We start from the raw sequence: 20,781 nt of genomic DNA on the forward strand, positions 1-20,781 counted from the left end.
ATGGGCGAGTGAATGGGTGGATGGATGAGTGAAATGATGGATGGATTGATGAATTGATAGGTGAAAGGGTGAATTGATGGACTGATGAGTGAAAGGGTGGATGTAAAGATGGATGAGAGAGTGAAAGTGAGGGTAGATGGGCAAAGGAATGGATGGATGAGTGAAAGGGTGGATGGATGGATGAGAGAAAGGATGGATGGATGAGTGAAAGGATGGATGAGTGATAGGGTCAATGGATGGATTCATGAGTGGATGGGTGGGTGGGAGGGTGAAGGGATGGCTAAGTGAAAGGGGGATGGAGAGAGAAAGGGTGGATGGATGGATGGATGAGTGAAAGTATGGATGGATGATTGACAGGATGGATGGGCAAATGGGTGTATGGATGATGTGAAAAGAAGGATGCAAGGATGGATGAGTGAAAGAATGTATAGATAAGTTAAAGGGAGGGTGAAGAGCTGAGGGAAAGGATGGATGGATGCGTGGAATAGTGAATAGATGGACAAATGGATGGATGAGTGACTGAGTGAATGGATGGATGGATAAGTGAAAGGATGGTTGAATGGGAGAAAGGGTAAATAGTTGGATGGATGAGTGGATGGATAGGTGGAAGTGTGGATGGATGAGTGAAAGGATATGGATGGGGTGAAAGGGTGGATGGATGGATGAGTGAAATGATGGATGGTAGGATAGATGTAGGTTTGGAAATGGTTGAATAGGTTAGGTTATGGATGGGCACACAGATGGAAAACCAGAATGAATGGTAAAAGACTGATTGATGGGTGAAAGAATTAATGGATGCAACACCCCCGGTTGACTCAACCTGCTATCCCAAAGCGAAACATGTGACAGCAAGTGCAGACATGGGGTTTGAAATGTTTCTTCTGCCTGCCAAACAGCAGAAACAAATTCCTTTTACGGTGCTGTGGTAACACAAGAGACGTACCGCAGTTGTGCCGCTAGGCGGCCCAGCTCCCATACCACCAGGAAGCAGTGCGAGTGGCTCTCCACATGCCCTGAGGCCATGAGAGATGCGTGAGGGCACGGCTCTGTGCAGCCCATCTGCGGGGAAAGGTGGGAAAAACAACATAAACTGCACTTGCAGACAACACCAAAGATGTGACTCGAGTCCCTTCCACCGCAATTTTCTTTTTCTTTTAAAATGTTAACCCCTAAGAATATTGCGCCCATGGCAACCACCCCTGTGGCCTTGCCCACGCGACACTATTGCCTACCGGTAGGGATGACATCTGACTCCTACACTTTGTAGCCCTCATTGTCTTAAGTGACATTTCCAATACATTGACTTTCATATTTATGAGCCATTGTCTCTATATAATATGTGTGTGATGTAACACACTCTGACACCCTGCCGTACATACTTTAGATGAGTAGAACTTTAAACTAAATAAATACACATGAGAGAGGGTCTATGTGAAGATGAGGGGCACGATTGGAGGGTGGTAGCGAGGCCGGACCCGCCGTACCTGGCATCAGGTGTTTCCCTGGGAGGCTGGAAGAAGGGGAGGGGGCGGTTTTGTTACTGGGGGCTGGCACTCCAAAGTTCCTTGCATATCCAGCAGTTTTCAGGCAACACTAAAAGTGTCACAATAAATCTGGTGACTAATGTACCTGCTGGAAAGAGATTGGAGTTTTGTTTAGTGGTAGTTTTGAATCATCTAAGGTAGCAAAGAGGGTTAATATGCCTGCTGCAAAGAATGTGTACCATGTATATCAAAAACCAGTATTGTATTTGCAGAGCTCAGTGGGTTACTGCTTTTGTCACTGAGATTCTTTTGTTACTGTGCAGTTCATAAGTTGCATACGTAATCTAGCCCAGTGGGCTATGAACTGCCATCAAAGAGCTGCATGGAAGCTGCATGGTACAGGTTATGAAGTTGTGTTTTCTTCCCAGCTTTTCATTATCCTGATGTTGCTAAAAAGGTTTGTTTGGGTAGTAATACATTCTTATCATTAAAGTTAACGCTAACTACTGGGTTATGCTCTGAATCCTAAGTTTGAGCTTCTTCAGACCAAGCACTCGTAACACTTTCTATACACTAATTTACACATGTATGATTTATTGTCTCTGTATATTTGTGTGTGATGTAAAGTGCTCTGGTATGAGAGGGGCTATAAAACAAATTAAATACATGTGAGAGAGAGGCACTGCTGGTGATAGTAAGGGAATCATTGAAAAGCCCTATCAAAGATTGTAATATCCTGGTGCACAGTAAAGTCATAATGTACTATGCTTTAGAAGCTAATACAATTGATATATAATGACAAATGTGTTATAGAATTCAGTGTGTTTCCCCAAATGTTCTTAGGGGTGTGAAAACAAAGGCTGTAAGCTGTCAGTTTGTTTGTAACACACAGCTTTTAAACATCTGCAAATTAACTGTGTAAATGTTTCAAAAGATATCAGCAGTTAGGAAACCAAAAATGGACCACTTGTTTGTAATTCAGAAGTGTGCTGGAGACAGAGTTTTAATAGGATCAAAAATAATCAAGGCACTTTACTTGGTGATGTTCAAATTATACATATTTGCCAAAACCACATTTCCATACATTAGTACTTGTGTGCTATATAGTTATATCAGTAAAACTGCATGTTGGCATTTTGCTTCCATTTAATAGAAAATGTTATGTATGTAACAGACAGTGCCTCCTTCTGCCCTACAATTATGCCTTAACAGTGTATCCAGTTTCTAGTCTGCAGCACACTTCTGTGCATCAATGAGAATCTGCAGTTTACAGCTCACAGAAATGAAACAGCCCAATCAGTGTATTATTTCCAATATACAGGTAAATTAAGGAGGGCTGATATAAGGCTAGCTACTAGCCAGGTCATTATATAGTAATGTCAACTCCTATCTAACCACTCTGACCCACAATAATACCATAACGCTCAGCACTGTTCAGCCAATTATGGATCATGCAGGCGGGTTAATAACTCCTTTTTCATGCTTAATGCTCTTACCCTCACACAAAACCTGTCTGCTATGGGTCTTATCCATTGCTCAGTACGGTACCAGCCCCCATGCAAGTCATCACCAGCTGAACAGAAATGGGATACCTGAGCAATCTGAAACATAAAGCTGGAAACTCGGAAGACTGCACTCTAGTCCAACTCTGCAGTTCCCAATTAGCTGCATCCTATGTGTGCTGCTTTACGTCTCACAATGTCTGTGGGGTGGCTGAGTGAGCTAAAGAATGGTGATGGATTAAACCCAGATCAGTTGACTGGGGGTGAGTGTTTGATTTGCTCAAACGCTCTGTCCATCATCCCCTTTTGTATCGCTTTGTTCGCCCTAAGTGTGGCAGGGTATGCTCAGACGCGAGTCCCTTGCTCACTTGGCCACTGGACTCAAGATAGCCTGGCTGATGAGGATTATGAATCCGAAACCGGTCCCGGGATGCTTGTTTCCGGTCCAGGGAAGACATGGCTTGGCAGTTCGGGCTGGACTGTTCCCATGAGGCACAGGGTCAGACTGATTTGCATATGGCCATGTCTGAACTGGGGTGGCTGAGTGAGCTAAAGAATGGTGATGGATTAAACCCAGATCAGTTGACTGGGGGTGAGTGTTTGATTTGCTCAAACGCTCTGTCCATCATCCCCTTTTGTATCGCTTTGTTCGCCCTAAGTGTGGCAGGGTATGCTCAGACGTGAGTCCCTTGCTCACTTGGCCACTGGACTCAAGATAGCCTGGCTGATGAGGATTATGAATCCGAAACCGGTCCCGGGATGCTTGTTTCCGGTCCAGGGAAGACATGGCTTGGCAGTTCGGGCTGGACTGTTCCCATGAGGCACAGGGTCAGACTGATTTGCATATGGCCATGTCTGAACTGGGGTGGCTGAGTGAGCTAAAGAATGGTGATGGATTAAACCCAGATCAGTTGACTGGGGGTGAGTGTTTGATTTGCTCAAACACTCTGTCCATCATCCCCTTTTGTATCGCTTTGTTCGCCCTAAGTGTGGCAGGGTATGCTCAGACGTGAGTCCCTTGCTCACTTGGCCACTGGACTCAAGATAGCCTCGCTGATGAGGATTAGGAATCCGAAACCGGTCCCGGGAGGCTTGTTTCCGGTCCAGGGAAGACATGGCTTGGCAGTTCGGGCTGGACTGTTCCCATGAGGCACAGGGTCAGACTGATTTGCATATGGTCATGTCTGAACTGGGGTGGCTGAGTGAGCTAAAGAATGGTGATGGATTAAACCCAGATCAGTTGACTGGGGGTGAGTGTTTGATTTGCTCAAATGCTCTGTCCATCATCCCCTTTTGTATTGCTTTGTTCGCTCTAAGTGTGGCAGGGTATGCTCAGACGTGAGTCCCTTGCTCACTTGGCCACTGGACTCAAGATAGCCTGGCTGATGAGGATTATGAATCCGAAACCGGTCCCGGGATGCTTGTTTCCGGTCCAGGGAAGACATGGCTTGGCAGTTCGGGCTGGACTGTTCCCATGAGGCACAGGATCAGACTGATTTGCATATGGCCATGTCTGAACTGGGGTGGCTGAGTGAGCTAAAGAATGGTGATGGATTAAACCCAGATCAGTTGACTGGGGGTGAGTGTTTGATTTGCTCAAACGCTTTGTCCATCATCCCCTTTTGTATCGCTTTGTTCGCCCTAAGTGTGGCAGGGTATGCTCAGACGTGAGTCCCTTGCTCACTTGGCCACTGGACTCAAGATAGCCTGGCTGATGAGGATTATGAATCCGAAACCAGTCCTGGGATGCTTGTTTCCGGTCCAGGGAAGACATGGCTTGGCAGTTCGGGCTGGACTGTTCCCATGAGGCACAGGGTCAGACTGATTTGCATATGGCCATGTCTGAACTGGGGTGGCTGAGTGAGCTAAAGAATGGTGATGGATTAAACCCAGATCAGTTGACTGGGGGTGAGTGTTTCATTTGCTCAAACGCTCTGTCCATCATCCCCTTTTGTATCGCTTATGTTTTGTCCTGAATTTTGACCTTCTGTCCTGACTTTTTGTCCTGAATGTTGGCCCTTTGTCCTGAATTTTTACACTCACCATCCTGAATTTGCACCCATGTCAGTTGGTCACCCTAAGTATATGGCAAGTCTAGAGCTCAGACTAGCAACCTGGCACACTCGTGCAAGTCCAGCTACAGGGGCATGGAGCCTTGGTGATAAAGAGAAAGACAATTCAACTACTCACGTAAGTGGCATGGAGCACTCATGCACCTTGTGCTAAGTGGGCATGACATGGTGGGCAGTCAAACACAAGAAAGCACATTTTTAACAAACAAAAGCAAACCAACATACAGGGGACAATAGAAACACTGCGCAGAAATGCAGAAGTAGCCATTATAAGATGTATGGTATAGTAAGAGTATTCCATAACATAGAGGAACAGAGAGCGAACCCCCTAATACTATAACCTCAATGGAGATGCAACCTGCAGGGCATTAACTCAAGAATGATGCATCAGGGATACATTCTTGCAAATGGATCCACACTAAGCTATACTTTCCTTGTCTTTCTTTCTATTACAAGTTTTTTTTTCTGAATGCGTAGAAGTGACCAAGGTGACATGTGGCACTATATAAATAAAGGAAATAAAAGGGAGAGGCTGCCCAGTAACAGACAGAAAATAATAAGAACAAACAATGGAAATATGTGCTCAGAAAGTATTTTCCTTATTATGGAGTGTTTTATGCAGCAAAATATTTGTGGTTGGCTTTCCCTTCCCTATGACCAATCAAACAGTTCAGGCCCTTAGATACTAAGGGGCTTATTTATAGCAATGTGACGCAGGGCAGCGCTGCACGTCAATTTGCTGTGCTGCCCTGCGTCAAAAGAAAAGGGCAGGCATGCACCGTATCTATGAGATACAGCGCATTCCTGTCCTCTTACACTGCGCTGGCGCACAAATGGCTGCCTAGCACCAATGCAGGCACCCCTGCACCATGGTGCAAGGGTGCCTGTGATGAAATCAGGTTATTTTTGTGCAGGAAGGGACACCTTCCTTCACAAAAACAACTGTTACGCCACCCCTGGGTAGGCGTAGGCTTTTGGCGCATTCCCAGGTTTACAGTATGTTGTAAATCTGGGAATGTGTCAATTACCATGGGTGTTATGTGGGAACACCCACCGTAACGCCCAAGGCATGCCTCCCTATCGCAGTGTGAAGCAACGCAGCGACTTGCGCTGCATTGCCTCACAGCCTCACATCATATCTACGAGGCCATGAAAAGCCACGCAAGTTGGCCCAATGTGGCCTCGTAGATGTGGCTCTGCAGTGTGCGCTGCTGGAGTGTCATTAAAAGTGATGTCCTGGCAGTGCACAGGGCTTGTAAATGAGCCTTTAATAGTACAGGATGGTCCTCACTTACTTCCGAAACCCAGCAGCGCTGTCTGAGTCGAAGAAATGTCCATCATTTAAATGCTTTTTCAGGATGCTCCATAATTCATCCAAGTCCTTCCGCAGCGACTCCAGCTCTGACCGATCCAGCTGAGGAAAAAATGTAATTTCATTAATACACAAACAAACTTTTTATGTTTTAGTGTCTGTTTTTTAAAAAAAAACTTTATTTTTGGTTTTTCAACAGGAAGAAAAATAAACAATCCCCCCAGAATTGGCATCAGTCATGTAGAACATGCATACAGTTCGACCATTTCATTATGGCACCAGTAGGTAGTTAAATCACAGTTTAGGCCATATTCATGAGCAACTTAAAAACAGAGAGTTTGACAATCATAACATGAAATGCAATTGAGGGAGAAGCATAGGACTAGTCTTGAACAGCTTTAATTTCCCCGGTCCCCTCCCCTTCCCCATCGGATCCCGACCCCCCTGATGAAAAGACTTCAGCACTCGTGCCATCTGAATCACTGTGGTGTAATTCTGAGGTACACATGAGTCTCCACGCAAGCAAATCCTCCTGCAACTTCGCATCCCTGCGTGTGTGCTGTATATGCGTCTCCTCCGCCAGAGAGCACTCCTTGACGTCCCTAAGCCAGGCTGACATCTCAGGGGCCCTCCGCCCCATCCAGGTTATCGCTACTCTACGCCTTGCCAATACTAACATTAATTGCAACAGTTTATAAGAAAGGTTCCTCTTTCAAGGCTTAGGTACCAGGGCCAACAAGCAGTGGAGCGGAGTCAGTTCAATCTTAAGGCCGGTCGTGGCGTGGATGCGGTCCACCACCTCCACCCAGAAGCTATTGACCAGGGGGCAGTTCCACGCCAGATGTAAAAATCCCGCTCCTTCTTCACCACATCTGGGACAGTTATCTACCCTGCCCTCCGAAATACGCCTCAAGGAAAGCGGGGTTAAATAGGTGCGATGCACGAAATTAAAGTGTGTTAGTTTGAATCTGGCATTACAGGACACTTTGCGGGTAAGGCCCCCTATACGTTTGCGCTGACTCGGGTCTAAAGTAAATCCAAGGTCCTAATCCCAAGCTACCCACGAGGGGGGGGGGTCGGCGGGGCCGAGTCTTGTCTCATGGCCGAATACAGCAATGATATCAGCCTGCGCCCTCGCCCACAGTTTTAGTGTCGGTTTTACAAGAACAAAGAACTTTCAGTATCTGCACCCTGAACATCAGTTTGGAGATACTACTTTGAGATACTACCTAGTAAAAATTGCGCCTCATTTCTTGTGCCGCAGAGACATAGGGCTCAAAAACTTCCTTATTACCTTTTTGCGATAGGTCTGGTTGTTTTTTTGTACGAGTTTTGCCCTTTCCAGTTTGGGGCAACAGTTGTAAAATATCTTTGTGACTTTATTTACGCATGGTATTACACTTCACTCTTATTTTGTATGAGCAACATTTTTCAGTCATAATCAGGTGGAAAAAAAAGGTAAAAACATTTAAAAAGTATAATGTGTTCTAAAACTGCAGCTGTAAAACTGGACGCAAACACCGCTTCTCGCAATTTTACAACTATCTCAGAATTCTCAATTTTGCCATCAATCTTTTTGGAGAAGAGACATCACTCGACAGAGACCTACGATTAAACCAAAATTAAAGTTAGGGACAAATACAGAAGAGTAACATTGGGTAATCACAATACCACAATAGAGGCCAAGGCTACTGAGTCTCCCGCACGCCCTTCAATCTTCCTTCATCTAATAGAAAACCAGAGGGGCCCTCTTGAGGTGCTCAATTCACTGGGATAGTTCCTACGTTCAACTTGGATGGAGGGGCTAGCGTAGAGGTCATAACTCAAATCAATTTGAGCAAACCCTCTTCCAGTCAATGGATCCCGGAGGCAGCATACTGGCAGATGGGTGCATAAGCCAAGAGTTAGTTTAATGATTTGGCTAAGAGCGTAAACATCCAAATAAAACAGGGGGGCAAACCCAATATTGCTAGCAACTAGGGTAATTGAGTACACAATGCTCCTTTGGATTCATTCTTATATAATCAAGTTTCAAGGGAGCATTAATGAGTGCAAGCAAATAATCCCAATTTTTATAAATGAAAAAGAATGATGTGATAGTCAATTAAACATGTCATGTATTATGGACACTATACGTAATTGACATAAATGTTCAACATAGATGTTCAACAAAGATCCTCTCCTTGATAACATAGTGCAATGGTGCAGCAGTGTGAAAGTGCGAAAAACAGTTTATAAACAAGATCCACCTGTCACAAAGACAGATTAATCCAGGCCCTGCCCAACATCAGTTTAGGGATACAGGGCCATATTATCAAGAACGGCGATAACAGTATCGCCACTTTAGCAGCAGGAAACTGCCGCTAAAGCAGCGATAAGGGGCTTGATAATATGCCCTTGTGAAGTCCCATAGAAGCCCAGGTTCTGGTGTGAAGGACATCACACCTGGGCTTCTATGGGAATTCACAAGGGCTTATTATCAAACCCCTTATCGCCACTTTAGCTGCAGTTTCCTGCCGTTAAAGCGGCGATAATGTTATCGCCGTTCTTGATAATATGGCCCGAAATGTCTACATAAAATGAGAGACCCAGTGGTCATTTGTTAACATATCGACCTCCTAATTTGCGTGAAAGGGATCTTCCTCAGAAAAAGTTGAGGAAGCAACCGCAATGTTCAACACAAATATTCAATATTGCTTCTTCGTTCATGCATGACAATATTTCTTTGAAATACCTGGTTTTGAGTGAATATGTTATTCAGGCTCACAGGTGTGTCTGTTGACTCGAGATACACTGTAGGCCTTACTACCTATAACCTTTCCTGAACAAGACGTTTAAGAAAGCCTGAGGGACAAAACATCAATAAGTTACCATTGGGTCACTCAATCAATGTGGTGGGGGTGAATATCTGTTGCAGTGGCATGCAGTTCATCATTTTTGACACATTTTTAAAATGCAGTTAGTCACCCTGATGAATACAAGCTGATGAGACTTCATTTTAGTGAAAAGTTAAAATGAAGAAATAGCTCAATCACCAGAAATATAGGGGCATATTATCAAGGGGCTGCGATAAAATTATCGCCGCTTTAGCGTCCGTTTTCAGGCGAAAAGCCGCAATAATTATATTGCATTATTTACAAGGAGACACTAACGCTTGTTTTCTTGACTTAGCTCCTGCTTTTCACATGACTCACATCGATAATGAGATGCAAAGTAGGCGTGGCTGTGAAAACAGCTTCACGATATTACCAATGAGGAGTAGCGATAATTTAAATCGCGCTAACTCTGCCTTAACTCAGGAATTTAACGTCTGTTAAATTCCTGACTAAGGCATACCTAACATGGGAGGTGGATTGTGGGGCTAAGGCCACAGGGCCTATCATCAAGCTTATCGCCGTTTTATATGGAACATCGCTGGAAAACCAGCGATGTTCCATGGAATACCCCGCTATCGCTGGAATATTTTTCGCCATAGCACTAAGCGTTGATAATACAGCGCTTGCTTGGCGATATATGCCGGCGATAACTAAAAGCGCGCTCAGCGATAATTATCGCTGGGGCTTGATAATATGCCCCACAATCTTTTCATGGAAAAGGTAAATGATTATTTTGAAGGACAGCATGGCGAAGAGGTGAGAAGGGAAAAGGGTGTGGGTATACAGGACAGGCAAAGGGAGATAACAATAAGGCTTGTAAAAAATCAAAGGAGTAAAGCAGGAGAGGATGGAAGGGGTTGTAAGAAAGGGAATAACGCAAGAGTGGGAGTAAGGGGTTAGTAAAAACAAACAGGAGTAAAGTGGTAGGGGGAGGAACGGTTGTAAAAAAACGGGAGTAAAGCAAGAGGAAGTTTGCGAAGTTTGTTACAAAAGGGACTAAAGTAGCAACGGGAATAAGGGTTTTTGACAAAAATGGGAGAGAGGCGGCGTGGGAGTATCACAACAAGGGGCATGAAAGCCAGGGAAGGGGGCCGTTTAACAAAGAAACAAGGTAATGGGTAGAGGGGGAGATAAAAGCCAAAAACAGACTGAAAACGGGAATTTTTGATCAAGAAAGGCTTTCACCAGGTTTGTGGCATCGACTCAGTAAAAAAGAATTATCGAGAAAAAACATTATCAACGTTGGTTCAATGAAAACAATTTCGTCAGAGACACTTATTTAAAGCTGCTTTTCGGTCCAAAGCACACACACATGACGACAGTGAATTTAAAATATGGCAGAGTTGCCACACCCATGTGTTACGTACGTATGTCCTAGAACAGCCACACGGGTACAAGAAATGCGCCAGCAAAAGTCTAAATCTACGTCTGCAGCTGACTTACTTATTCTAATTTCTTTTAACTTTACCCCACTATTCTAGTATGATAACCTTTCAGGATTTAGATAACTGTCTATCTTTCAGTCTCCCAAGCCAGCATTTTATGGTGATGATGAAATACCAGTGTTATGACAACTCCCTCAGTTTCACTCACTCAATTGTGAATTCTTCCCTTTGGCACCCTCATTAAATGAAGCCAAACTGAATGTTCAAAAATACCTTCGAATCCACGGTATGCAGCAGTTTCTCCAACATCTTCTGCCAGTCCTCGTGCAAGGACATCTTCTTGATCAGGTCTTCCAAAATGGCATTAAGCTCGGCCACAGCCACCTCCATCTGGGCATGGCTCACCTTGCCATCCACGGACTTCTTGTCAGCTTTCTTTCAAAAATAAATAACAGGAAGGAAGAATTGAAAAATTGAAAGAGTCAGCATAGATGACGAACAAAAGATGGTCAGAGTAACAAAGATCCATGGGTTTAACCTAAACAGATATAATTTATGTTGGATAGTTGGTCTAGCACATACAATTGTTGCAAGTGGCTTATAGAGCACCTTTCAGGAGGTCAGGTAAAGGTTTGGTAGAAAGCTTTTCAGTTTTGTTAACGATACCCCTAATCAAACCTTACAATTAAGCCAGTAAACTGTGTGTAACAACCAGTAATGCAAAATAACAAATTAGTACACACTGTAAAAAGACTTCACCCTGATTGGCTGCTGGTTGGTCAATATCATCAACGGGTAGTTCAGGCACTGGTTCCCCGACCAGATACCCTGCTCCACCATACTCGTAATGAGGGTCAAAGTAGTGGTACAGAGATTACATACGGCTCACATTTCACATATGTACATTGCTATCTTTGTTATCTATGTATGCTATCTTGGAATCCTGAGATCTGCAATACGGTGCCCAACGCTGGTTGACATGATTTGAATTTCTGAACAAAACTCAATAAAATCTGGGTCAAAGTGGTGACCTTTCATAGGTAAGAGATTGATTTTAGCAGTTTCTCAAGTTGAGCGCATACAAGTTGCGCAGCCTGCAAACGGTTGGCATAATCGCAGTTTTCATATAAGCGGGTCCAGCAGCATTTATGATGCTTTAACCCCTTCCACGCTCATGACGAGCTGGGCTCGTCATGAAGCAGGGCGCTCACACGCTCATGACGAGCCCAGCTCGTCATGAATGCACTGAATCCACCATACCCCCAGCACAGCAGGGGAATGTGCTGAGCGGCGAAGGTGTTAAATGATCATACTGACCACAGTTGAGGCTTCTGCTTCCTGCAATGGAGGACTAACAGCAAGACAGTTTCCTTCGACCTGGTGTGTCATATTTTATCACCTTTGAAAGTCCAGCTGGGAGACCATATGCTTTCTACATATGGAAGAAAGCCTAACTGAGGGGGAGGAAGTTCACAAATGATAAAGGCAACTGTAATATTTAAAAGTGGGTATGAGGGTTCTAACCAAGTGAGCAATATTTTTTGAGTTCACAAAATGCATAGTGTAGGGTGCCCACCTATGGATCAAAGCCTTATTTTGAGGATATGCAAATAACTTCCATTCTGATTGTTTGCATCCAGTGTCGCTTGCCTGAAAATCTGGCATGGCCCACACCCTTGTGAGTAAACGTTGAACACCCCTGGCGCTATCTGACTCACCTGTCGGAAAGTAACAGCATGACTCGGTGATCTAGTTTAGGTAATGCTTCTTAATGTACATAATCTATCAATGAAAATGTTGATAGTTATTGATTGTCAGTGAAAACATTGATAGCCCTTCATTGCCAAAGAAGAGGTTGGTGGCCATTCATTGTCTTCGGAATGAAAGATAATCCCCTCGGTAGAAGGATAAAGATACATCATGGGGCAAGATCTGAACTCTGATCCCAGATCCCTACGCCAGCGCGATGGTTTTAGAGAAATTCTGTTAGATCCGTGTATTTATCTCAGTCCTTTTGAGGCATGGGAGGTTTATTTATTTATTTATTTATTTATTTATGTGTAGTCTTCTAAAGTGCGAGCTCGACCCTGATGGTTATGAAAGTGCTTAGCAAAACAGTTGTAAAAATACGGAATTAAGTAACAGAGGGGAGCAACAAAACAGAAGAGCTCAGGAGCGAGCATGCTCAAACGTAACTAGAACTGACTAATGGAGGACAGTGTAGATAAGAAAAGTGTTGTTTCCTGGAGGCAAGCAAAGAGCAAGTCCCAATAGGTTAAAGATTATTGGGCAAACATTTATTAAGGTGCAAGATGCTGTTGAAAGAGGAGTTTTAGATCCCTTTTAACATAATCATGGAAGAGGTTGCTCCAAATAGCCTATGGGGAGGCATTTCACAAAGTGGGAGAATTCCTAGCTAAGGCTTGTTTCAGAGTTCTGTTTATGTTTTTTAAAGCAGGGGTTTCCATTCGCAGAGAGTCGGTACTTCAGGGAAAAGGAGGATTCTGAGATGATTACCTTGTCGGTTAAGTATTTGGCTGAGCCAGCGTGTAGAGTCTTGCAAATAATGCATCCAGGTTGTATTTGTTCCTCCTTCTCTCAACAGAGAGCCAGTTGAGTGTGGTCTGGATAGGATTGATATGATTGGATCTTCTCGCACTGGTGACTAAGTGGGCTGCAGAGTTGAGTTTGCATTCATATGCCCTAGGTTTATTCTGGGAAGTTGGATTTCTTCAGTGTGCAAGTGAATCAAGTTTGAAATGCCACACAGCCTGCTAAAGGAGATGCAATTTCCATGTGATGATGATAATGCTAAACACCAGCAAAGACTACAGACGGCATCACAATAACACACTGATACAGGAAACTATACATTTAGGCAGTTATGTCCTACCAAATGCTATGCTGAATATGTTGTGTGCTTAGGACTGGCCATGGAGTGTTGTATGGGGCTCAGAGCCTGGGTTGGGAGACTCTCAACTCTTACCACCCACAGTGGTCAGTCTCATGGCTGGTTGCAAAGTCCATGTTCTTCATCAAATGTGTTTTTTCAGCTGAATTTCTGTACTTATTCCATAACCGCACTCTAGAGATCGATGAGGTGGATCCTTTGGATAACTTTGATCAGACAAGCAGCTTCCTAGACTGCCGTTCCTAAAAGGCATGTTAGAGGACTGTTGTTGTTATATATGGACTCGAGGATTTAAACCTGCATGGTGACTTTGGAGAATTTGTTTTTTATTATAGCCATGCAGAAGAAATTGATGAACGAGAAGCAATTTAAACATCCCATTGCACAGACTGTTGTTGATGGGATTGTGCTTGGCTTATTAATGTACCCAGAAGCTTTCATTATCATTATTTCCGAAAGGATGTTTGAGCGAGTGTAGGTGGAAGAACTGGCTGTGATTCTGGTGGTGTTATCTAGAACTCAGAATAGATCTGATGGGGTAGTCTGAGGCCCAAATACAAATCAGAGGTATATTAGGTAATATGCACATGGTTTACAAGGGACAAGGCATATTTGGATGGCTCCGCCAGGGATTTTATCTATAGAATTTAAACTTGGAAGGATGATACAGGGCATGAAGAGGGCTTATGGAAAACCAACCTGATGATGGTCAAGGAAGTTCCAACTAGATGGAGGTGCTCCTTCCAAAGTACGAATAAGCATTTTGTGATACGTTGGAAGAGCTATTTGGATTTGAGCACATTATTAATAGGGCTCCTGGTTTTATGGTATTTATTTTTTGACATTTCTATCTGTATTTATCAATATTTCTTTTTTGCTAATTTTATCTGTATTCATCCATATTTATTTTGGTCTTTGTGGAAAATTAAGCTGAAATTAGTATATGTCCACATTTATTTAACTGATAAATATGCGCTCATGCTTGAATGCCTGCCAGGTTTTAGTGCTGTGAACACCAGCTGAAGTTAAATTAATGCACTTATATCAAAACATGCAAATTTCAGTATCAGCCTTGTGTATATCTACTGCTGTTAAAGCCTCTTTACTAAATCCATTTCTTTTTTTAACACCCTTTCCTATCAACCCACACAGCTATTTGGCTTGGCAGTCGTGGTAGACAGAATTTAGAATTACTCCAAAAAAACAACCCAATTTACGTCTTTATTTAAAAATGAATACAGACACTAAAATAAATATTTTCTGTCTGTATTTATATGTAAAAATCAGTAAGAACGGAAAACAGGGATCTCTAATTATTAATAATGGAAGATGTTCAACTTTTAAAGCATAAGCTTAGAAATGTGCCGCAGAGCGTAACGGAAGAACTGCCTGATGTGAGAGTTTGGTTGTGGGCACAAGATGTGAATGAGCCTACAAAGTCATCCCTATGCCTTTCGTACCATGCAGTAGGAACAAATAGTTGCATATTTGCATTGACCTGCAAAGATTTAATTGTGTGATATAGATGTATTCCCTTCACACCATCGATGACGCGATGGTAATAGTTAGAGAGACAAAATATTTCACCAAGTTGAACTCAAGATCATATCACCACCAACCCATCTTTAGCTGAAGAATCAAGTGATTCTACAACCTTTATCACCTTAGATGGAGCATGCCAATTCAAAAGAATGCCACTTTGACTGGAACCAGCAAGCAACTGCTGGGTTTCAGCATACTATTCATGGAATAAAAGAAGGGACAATTAGCATCTAGTAGCATATAGTGATTCAGGAGGAATTTTTGGTGTGTGTGAGACAAGGACGGAACATAGGGGCATATTTACAAGGCCCCTGCGCCACCAGAGCATCACTTTTTTGATGCTCCAGTGGCGCACAATGCCGAGCCATATTTACAAGGCCACGCAAAGCCTCCTTGTGTGGCTTTTCATGACCTTCTAAATATGGCCCGGTTCACGCATTACTCTGTGTGAAGGGGCATTCCATGGGTGTTGCTGTCGGTGTTCCCACGCAACACCCATGGATTCAGATGCATTTACAGATTTACATGGTTTTGTAAACCTGGGAATGCTACAGATTCTAACAACTCCCCTGGGGAGACGTAAGAGTGGCGCAACAAGGAGAAATACCCACCCGACTGGAGCGCGCTACATATACGCGCGAGGTAATATACAATTTCTCAGAGAACAGACCGATGTCTGTTAGGGGCACGTTTGTAAGAGAACACGTGTGTAGAGGCACGATATTGCACATAAAAATGTAATTTCTTCGTGAGAATCAGAAAAGTTAGAGTTATACATGCTGAATATTTCACAATGACATCGAATGAAGTGTACTACCCTAGAATTACACGGGGTCAAAACCACAATATATTTCACACTTGTACAAACGCTGTAATTACATGCATGCAGCACCTGCCTCTGAGAATGCCATTACCCTTTGTTTGAGTATGGAGATTTTGAAGAGAGAGTTGACTTTGCCATTGATAGCAGCCGCTTAATGAAGTATTGCCATTTTTTAGTTGTTACAATAATCTATCATTGGATAGATTTGATGAGCAGATTTCTGCAAGGTGTGTATCCCCTTGTACCCCCTCCCTTGTGTGTTGAAAGACAATTGTGTTTATTTTCTCCTCACAGGTACATTGTGACCTCATTCAAAACAAGAGACAGGTCAATATACCTATCCCTTATCACTTTATTTAGAGCACCTTGATCGCACCCCCTTACCTTCACGTTATTCACATAACGGTCCTGATGAAAGCCCATAAGTCCTATCAAGGCAAAAGAGGCAGAAACATGTCGACCATTTTTTAACTTCCCTCCCTCTCACTAATTTTTACTTATACTCTGAGTGCATCCATTGCTCATAAAAAAATATCCTAAGATGCACTGGACCAGAGTTTACCAGACCCGAACCCAGACCTATTAAAGTTCATTTCTGGTTTTCCGGGCCTTCTTAATGATTCCTCATCACTGGCTCACTACTGTTTCAACCCTGGGTAAATACCTCCTGGTGGAGGTTGCATAACCTGATCGACCTGATGATTATGCACACACGTGATTAGAACACGGAGAACCAAGATACACCGCTAAATCCACCATCATACCCATCACGTGCATGAGGGTCTTTTAATTTGGGACGCACCCCCCGCTCCTGCAATATGCCTAAGGTTGTGCAGGACAAGTGATCCTTTCCCAATTGATTATTGAATATACCCTGGAAACTGAATAGATCGGCTTTCCATCTCCCTCATTTTGATTAAAAGAAATTCAAAAGAATGCCACTTTGACTGGAACCAGCAAGCAACTGCTGGGTTACAGCATACTATTCATGGAATAAAAGAAGGGACAATTAGCATCTAGTAGCATATAGTGATTCAGGAGGAGTTTTTGGTGTGTGTGAGACAAGGACGGAAAATCGGGGCATATTTACAAGGCCCCTGCGCCACCGGAGCATCACTTTTTTGATGCTCCAGTGGCGCACAATGCCGAGCCATATTTACAAGGCCACGCAAAGCCTCCTTGTGTGGCTTTTCATGACCTTCTAAATATGGCCCCGTTTCACGCATTACTCTGTGTGAAGGGGCATTCCATGGGTGTTTCTGTCAGTGTTCCCACGCAACACCCATGGATTCCGATGCATTTACAGATTTACATGGTTTTGTAAACCTGGGAATGCTACAGATTCTAACAACTCCCCTGGGGAGACGTAAGAGTGGCGCAACAAGGAGAAATACCTTTATTTCTCCTCTTTTTATGTGTACTCATAGAAGGAGGAAAACACCATCAATGATTGTTTTTGTGCAGGAAGGTTTCCCTTCCTGCACAAAAATAATCATCCTTGCAATGCAGGCACCCTTGCACAATGGCACTGCATTGGCACTAGGCTGCCTATTGTGCACCAATGCCGAAGAAAGCACAAGGATGAGTTGTAGTGTTATAAATGCGATGTATCCGTGCACTATCCTAATGACACAGCTCGGCACAGCAAGATCGCTTGCAGCACTGCGCTGCATCAATCTCTTGTAAATGTGCCCCATAATGAGTGTCAAGGAAGCCCCCTTATCCATCAGTAGAGACCAAGTGGTCTTTGTGAATACTGTTCTTTATTTGTGTCTAAGTCGTCCCAATCGTGGAACTTCTTACTTGTGTACAAAACTGAAGCCAAATTTGCAAGGGGTGAGGAGCAGATCTTTGCAATAAAAAAAAAGTAAAGGAGTTGTTGGTGGCACCAGTTTTACAAATACTTCTACTAAGGTTTCCCATATGCCTTACTGTAGATGCCACTGAGCATGACTTGGGGATGTTTCTTACTCAGAGTACACTAGAGGGGAAAACACTGTGACATTTGAGTTATGCACCCATAGACTGTACTCAGTAATACTGTAAGAAATGGTCACAAGAATGTGGCCGTTCAAGAGCTAAAAACGCATGTGTGGGTTCCAATTTTACTTTTAGAAGACTCTACATATTTTTTATTGCAAATGTTGTAGTGATATTATCAATTAAGTCATAGAAGGTGTCATGAGTGATGTAATAAGTGTGGTAACTAGCAGTGCATGGTGAAGGCGCGAGTTATTGTTACTTGAGTTAACTATAACTGATGAATTTCAGTGGTTTTGTACATTCAAAAAGTTACATTGTCACTCAAATTCTCCCCTAACCATAACATTGCTTCAACCTTTGTTTTTTCAGTGAATTTTTAGGTTTTGTTTTAACATAAAATAATATATTATTACCATACGTAAAGCCAACCTCGTGCCGTGCACAGCGCTAATGGGTTGGACTTAGGGCTTGCCTGCGGCCAACATCACGCAGCTAACGGCTGAAGGCCATGTGCATGACTTAGGATTGGCCGCAGGGCCTGGTCTGCAGCTACGCCCTGTGCCCAACCCCCTGCAGGCAGCTAGCCCCAAGCCGCACATGCCCTATGGCTGTACAGTGTGTGCTGCTGGCTGCAGGGCCTGCGCCCAGCCCTGCATCCAAACCATTAGCGCAGTCCCCTTTCCCGAACCCAGGGACCCCCATCCCAAGTGGCCTTTTTTAAATTAAGTGGAGCGGGGCATATAGCCCTCTTCCCGAGCGAATAGTGGTCCCGGGGACCCCATTCTCCAGATCCAAAAGATATTTGTAAAGGGGTGCATGGCACCCCTCCCCGAACCACAAGGGGAACCCATCCCCTGGGGCCTTTAAGGGGAAGAGCACACAGCTCCCCCTCACTGAGGCAATAATGGACATGGGACACATCCCAAGGGCCTATTACTTAAATATAGGGAAGGGGATCACATGGCCTCCTTCCTGAGCCAAAAGTGGGCCCAGGGAGCAGCTGTTTTTTGTTAACTCCTACCGGGAGGGAGCAATGTGTGTTTCCCTGCCTACAGCAGTGCGGGCAGGGAAAGAAAAGACTACTCACACCTGGCGGGAGCATTTTTTTTTTTACAACAAAATTTTATTTAATGATCAGAGAGAGGCATATATGTGGCTCTCCACAGTCAGGACAGTGCCACCAACTATCAAGACATGTTTCTACAGTATCGCAAATCTCAAATAATGATACGGGTAAGGCAACCCCCCCCTGCCCTCCACCCCCATCCCCAACCACCCAACTTCCCAACTACCCACCCCTTATCCCTCCCTAACCCGTTGCACGTGATCATAGTAAACCTTCATCACTTGGTCTTAATGTGCCCGGTACTGTGTACCTCCTCAGGTCTGCGGGCCACTCGCCTCCTGCCATTCATCCTCCTGTTCTGTCGGAGGGTCTAGGAGCAGTCCCCTATACTCTGCCCACCTTTTCCAGATCTTATAATGCTTACGGGGGCATCCCCTGGCTTCAAACACCGGGCGCTCCAGCCCCATAAAGTAGTCCAAGACAGCCTTCCAAGCACACAGTGGGGGGGCCCGCACTCCCTTCCATGCCCGTGCCAGGTCCCTCTTGGCCACCACCAGTCCCAGCAGTAAGAGATGGCGCTTGTATATATTCCCCCCTACACCCTCCAGTATATGAAGAATCCCTAATCGAGGGGTGCGGGGCAGGTCCCATCCCAATACCTCAGACAGACAGGTCCAGACACCACTCCAAAATCTGGTAAGGCCAGCACAGGACCACACAGTATGCAACAGCGTACCCTTTTCAACTCCACAGCGCAGGCACTCTGGGGACACAATCAGGCCCGCCTTCCACAATCGCTCCCGGGTGTAGTAGGCTCTGTGTAGGTATTTGAATTGGATGAGGCGGAGTCGCATCGCAATAGCAGCCCCTCGCGGGGACTCCAGCGCCTCCCTCCAATCATCATCGTCCAAGGGTCCAATGTCTTTCTCCCAGGCGTCTTTAAGGGGAAGTAGGGAGGAGGAACAGTGAGTGACCAGGGTTTGATAGATTCGGGATACCTTCTTATCGCCGAGGTCTCCCATGAAGATTTTCGCCTCCACCGGACTGAATTCCGGCAGCGACTCCAAGCCAGCAATGTTAGATGCCAGCGCATGGCGAAATTGGAGATAGCGATAGAATTGGGACGTGGGCATATGGAACTCAGTCTGGAGCTCCTTGAACGATTTCAAGGTGACCCTGGACAGCACATGTCCTAGTGACGAGATCCCGATGGCATCCCATCCACCGAACCCAGTCAAAGAGGCCAACCCGGGAAGCCGTCCATTCTGCCACAGCGGGGTCTCCGCCGTAAGCCTGCCCCACCAGCCCATGCGACGCAGCGCCTGTCGCCATACAGAAAACACCACACGCCTGACACAGGGGAGCTTTCTTCGTATTTTGGCCGAGTATAAAATCGTGTGTAGCATGCTGTCACCCATCAGGGAGCGCTCCAGGGCATAAGCCGGGTCTCCCCTATCTCCATACCACCATTCATTAAGTACAAGTAGGTGAGAGGCCTGATGATAAGACAGGATATCTGACGTGGCCAAGCCACCACAATACGTGGACAGGAAGCAGGTCCGCAGCGCTACCCTGGCAGCGCCCCCAGCCCACAGGAAGCGGCCCAGGACCAAATTAACCTGCCGAAACCACTGGGGAGCGTTAAGGTGGGGGTGGTTCTGCAGTTGGTACAGGAGGCGCGGAAGTGTGACCATCTTGAAGATCGCAGATCGACCAAAGATAGTAAGGGGCATCCGGGACCACGTCTTAACATCTGTCTGGACCCTCTCCCACACCGGGACCACGTTACGCTCCCAAGCAACAGCCGCGGAGTCGGAAAGGAACA

At 44.8% G+C, this 20,781-nt stretch overlaps 1 protein-coding gene across 1 annotated transcript in view; it reads right to left on the bottom strand.

Annotated features, from left to right (window-relative positions):
- LOC144785371 (uncharacterized) overlaps positions 1 to 20,781 on the bottom strand; it is a 337,243-nt gene that overhangs the window by 125,933 nt on the left and 190,529 nt on the right. The window contains exons 10-11 of the mRNA XM_078664322.1: positions 10,905 to 11,066; positions 6,354 to 6,472 (exon numbers count right to left, since the gene is read on the bottom strand). Of these exons, the coding sequence (XP_078520448.1) occupies positions 6,354 to 6,472; positions 10,905 to 11,066 (281 nt within the window). The remainder of the gene's footprint in view (positions 1 to 6,353; positions 6,473 to 10,904; positions 11,067 to 20,781) is intronic.

The sequence above is a fragment of the Lissotriton helveticus genome, chromosome 10 (genome assembly GCF_964261635.1).
Source record: "Lissotriton helveticus chromosome 10, aLisHel1.1, whole genome shotgun sequence".
In the NCBI taxonomy this organism is placed as follows: Eukaryota; Metazoa; Chordata; class Amphibia; order Caudata; family Salamandridae; genus Lissotriton; species Lissotriton helveticus.